Here is a 3,572-nt window from a genome sequence, read left to right on the forward strand (position 1 = left end):
AGGTTTAATTATGCTCCGTAACCTGATCTGCCTTTCACCTCAGCTGCTGGCCCTGGCAGTAGGCATTGTGATGTCAGAACTCCACTGTAGTAACCCTATAGCAGTCGAGTTCTGACATCTTTTCTTTGCAATCAACAACTTGGTGCATCACAAGTTGCGATTTTCAAGAAATAAGTGGCTGCCGTTTACAACTGGATTACAGAATCCCATGTATTATAATTCTCTTCTTTAGAGGACTGTTCTTGATCTCTCTTTATTTAATAAAGTGAAAATCTGTGCTTGGGAAGAGTGACCAGTTTATACCAGCAGAATTCAAGTGAGTGATGTTTAGTGAAATGCTGGTTGGTAAGGGGAAAATATATTTGACCTTCAGACCTTCACAACCGTAAGATTACCACAGGCCAGTGTAATGTATTAATTTGTAAACATATTTTTATGTTGACTTCTTATATTTTAGGTTTTGGGATTTGTTCCTGTATTGGATCAATAGAAGATGGAATCCTACAACATCATTAAAGGGACCATCTACCTCTTTATGACCACTATTGGGGTGGTTGGAAACACTCTCATCCTGCTGTCCTTTGCGCTAATCATACAACAGGAGCACCAGCTCGCAAAATCAGAGATTGTGCTTTTACATTTGGCAGCAGCGAATCTAATTGTGTACCTGACCAGGACGCTACCTTCAGTTTTCTACGAATATGGCTGGAAGAACCTCTTCGGGGATGCCAGTTGCAAGGTAGTGTCATACGTTTTCAGGATTTTCAGGGGAATGGCGATAGGCTTAACCTGCCTGCTAAGCTGCTTCCAATGTGGTATCATCAGCAGAACCAGTGTCTCCATGGCCGAGAAACTCATCATCCAGAGCTACGTTAACCCTGTGATTGTTGTTCTGTATCTGGCTAACATGGCAGTGAATGCAGATGTAGTTATCCTGACAACGAAACCATACAATGCTACTAACTTCAAGTATGGCTATAACCCGGGATTCTGCTTGGTGATGTTCCCTGGAAGAATATCATTTGAAGCAAAAGGCTATGTCAGTTTTGCTTTTGACCTCTTATTTGTCATTCTGATGGCTATGGCAAGTTTCTATATCTTGCTAATCCTACAAAGGCACAGAAAGAAGATGAAAGCGGTCAGAAGCGAAGATCAAAAGGAGGAACACAGCCCAGAGACACAAGCTGCGAAGACAGTGGTTTTCCTAGTCTCTTCCTACGTCAGTTTTTATAGCATTGACAACATGATGTGGCTATCCCAAACTATCATCAATGAGCTCAGTGTTGTGGTTTCTGACATCCGTGTCTTCTTCACCATGTGTTATGGGGTTGCATTCCCAATAATCCTTTTAATTTTTAACAACAAAATCAAGACAATTGCACTGAAGTCATTGTACAAGAAAAGGGAGGACTATGGCAGTTACATAGCTAACGTTCACGAAAATACATGATTTTATATATCTTTCCAAACTGTGCATACTCAAGAGTTCAAGTCAATTCAAGTTTCGCTTAGATGGTTCGTAGGGAAAATGCTTCCCTGGTCTGGAGGGTTCTCCACTGGTCTCTCCGTTGTCACTGCGACCCTTAAATGCAGGGTATCTTATCTGCATTATCCATCGGCTTGAATATGTGCACCTTTACGCAGGAACTTGGGAGGGCAGCTTAAATTGGTCTTATGAAGCCATCACCTCCAATTCTCGAAGGGCTCTGTTAACGAAGGCTTAAAAGGACCCCCAGCTCATGCTCTTGTTATTGCTCAAGTTGATTGACCAAGGTCAAAATAATTACATAGTTGGAAGTAGGCTCAAGGGATCCATGTGGTAGAAATGGAATATCACCTAAATTGTAAGAACCTGATAGGATATCTATGTCAATCAGATCACTGATTCCTGATATTGAACTTATCCTTTTTATCCCAGTGAAGTTCCCTCGTTCTTTTTTTCAAGAGTCAATGTAAACAACCCATCCCATTCTAACTTTCGAATATTGATCCTCTTGATTTCCCAGGAATTATTACCATGGTACCAGAATATTGTTGCCTAAATATTTTCTGACAAATTGACAAATTGTGCACTGAATATCGTTAACAAAAATGTCATGCCATTGGACTTAATATTAGAAAATCTACACCCAGTAGAGAAATGTCCATGTAAACTCCTTTAGACCATTATATATTGTGACAACCCACAAGCTTCTCCTTTTTCAGTTTTAGTTTCTTCCACACATCCTTTGCTACCGTAAGTTAATATTTCCCTTTTTCTTATGCAGGACTAATAATGCTACACACATCAAGCACCCTGATCTCCTGAAGCCTTCTTACTGATCATTATTGTACCTTGGAGGTATCTATCACGTGCGCCTTCCATAATACATTTCAGTACAGCCCAAGTCACTTACCAGTCTTACCAGTGGAGTACTTCACAACATCTCTGCAACACTTATTTGTTCACAGCTCCTGATTTTACCCAACCAGTCATTCAGAACTTGTTTTCATTTTAGTGTAATCCTACTTATGTTTTTTTAATGAATCTGGAGAGGGAGTTGGTATATAAGTTCCTCATTTTGAAAATGAGAACAAATCTTTTATTCTTTTGTCAAGTTTCAAACAATATTTGACCTTGATGCAATATCTTGAAACACCATCTCTCCGCATTTACTTTATTTTTATCCCATCCTTCTTGCTTTTCCCTTTACCCGAGCCCAGAGCTGTACATTTTTGTTCAATGAGAGCACACAAAGTCAGTACCTATAGTAAAGTAGTAGGTTGCGGGTAAAGTAGCCCAGCGCATTCAGTACAGTGAGAAATTATGTGTGTCTTCGTTTGGCGGGTAATTCAGTCACTCGGCTTTCATGTGAACATAAAGAAGAGAACCAACAGCCAACACGTGGTTTGTCCCAAGGGGGATTTTCTGAAGGTTCTAGTAAAATAGCATCAAAATCATCAATTTAAATGTGTATGTTAAATTGCATGCAAATGAAGAAGCACGGTATGTAATTCAAAGACCAAATGAATCGATTGTAAAAATATCATACATAAATTAAAAAAAAATCTGGGCAACTCAATATAAGTCAAAAGTGACACAGTTTCAAGATAAAGAACACGACAAAGCTTTCGTTATTTAAGTAAAGGCACTTGAAATAAGACGGGTTAAGGATAGGAAACCTATCAACTTTATTGCATTCATTGTTTAAAAAACGTGTAAATTACAGAGCGCTAATAAAAATAGTGATAGAACATATAAAGTGACTTGAGTTGCATTTTTCCATCCTCTATCTTAATGAAAGTCTAAGTGTAATAGAAAGATATAACAAAATTCAGGTAGAATACCAGAGCCACACCCCTGGGCGGCTCCTCCACTATGGCAGAGGAGCATCGGCAGCAGCTGCAAAACGTTTACAACAAAACCCTAATAAACTGTGTTTATTAGGGTTTTGTTGTAAAAGGGGCGGGCCATGGGGCCTGGCAGGGACCTAGTGGGAGCGCACAGCATTCCCCTCAGTGCTCATGTATGTTTGGCTAGCCATCTTAGGCCGGCCAATCATACATGCACACTAAGCTCTCTCCTACCCGAC

The 3,572-nt window shown here is 39.9% G+C and overlaps 1 protein-coding gene across 1 annotated transcript; it reads left to right on the top strand.

Annotated features, from left to right (window-relative positions):
• Nucleotides 1-493: 493 nt before the first annotated feature.
• Nucleotides 494-1,450, top strand: LOC138301623 (olfactory receptor class A-like protein 1). The gene has a single exon (XM_069242136.1). It carries the CDS (start codon nucleotides 494-496, stop codon nucleotides 1,448-1,450), a length of 957 nt encoding a protein of 318 aa, XP_069098237.1.
• The last annotated feature ends 2,122 nt before the right edge of the window (nucleotides 1,451-3,572 follow it).

This window comes from Pleurodeles waltl, chromosome 6 (genome assembly GCF_031143425.1).
Source record: "Pleurodeles waltl isolate 20211129_DDA chromosome 6, aPleWal1.hap1.20221129, whole genome shotgun sequence".
In the NCBI taxonomy this organism is placed as follows: Eukaryota; Metazoa; Chordata; class Amphibia; order Caudata; family Salamandridae; genus Pleurodeles; species Pleurodeles waltl.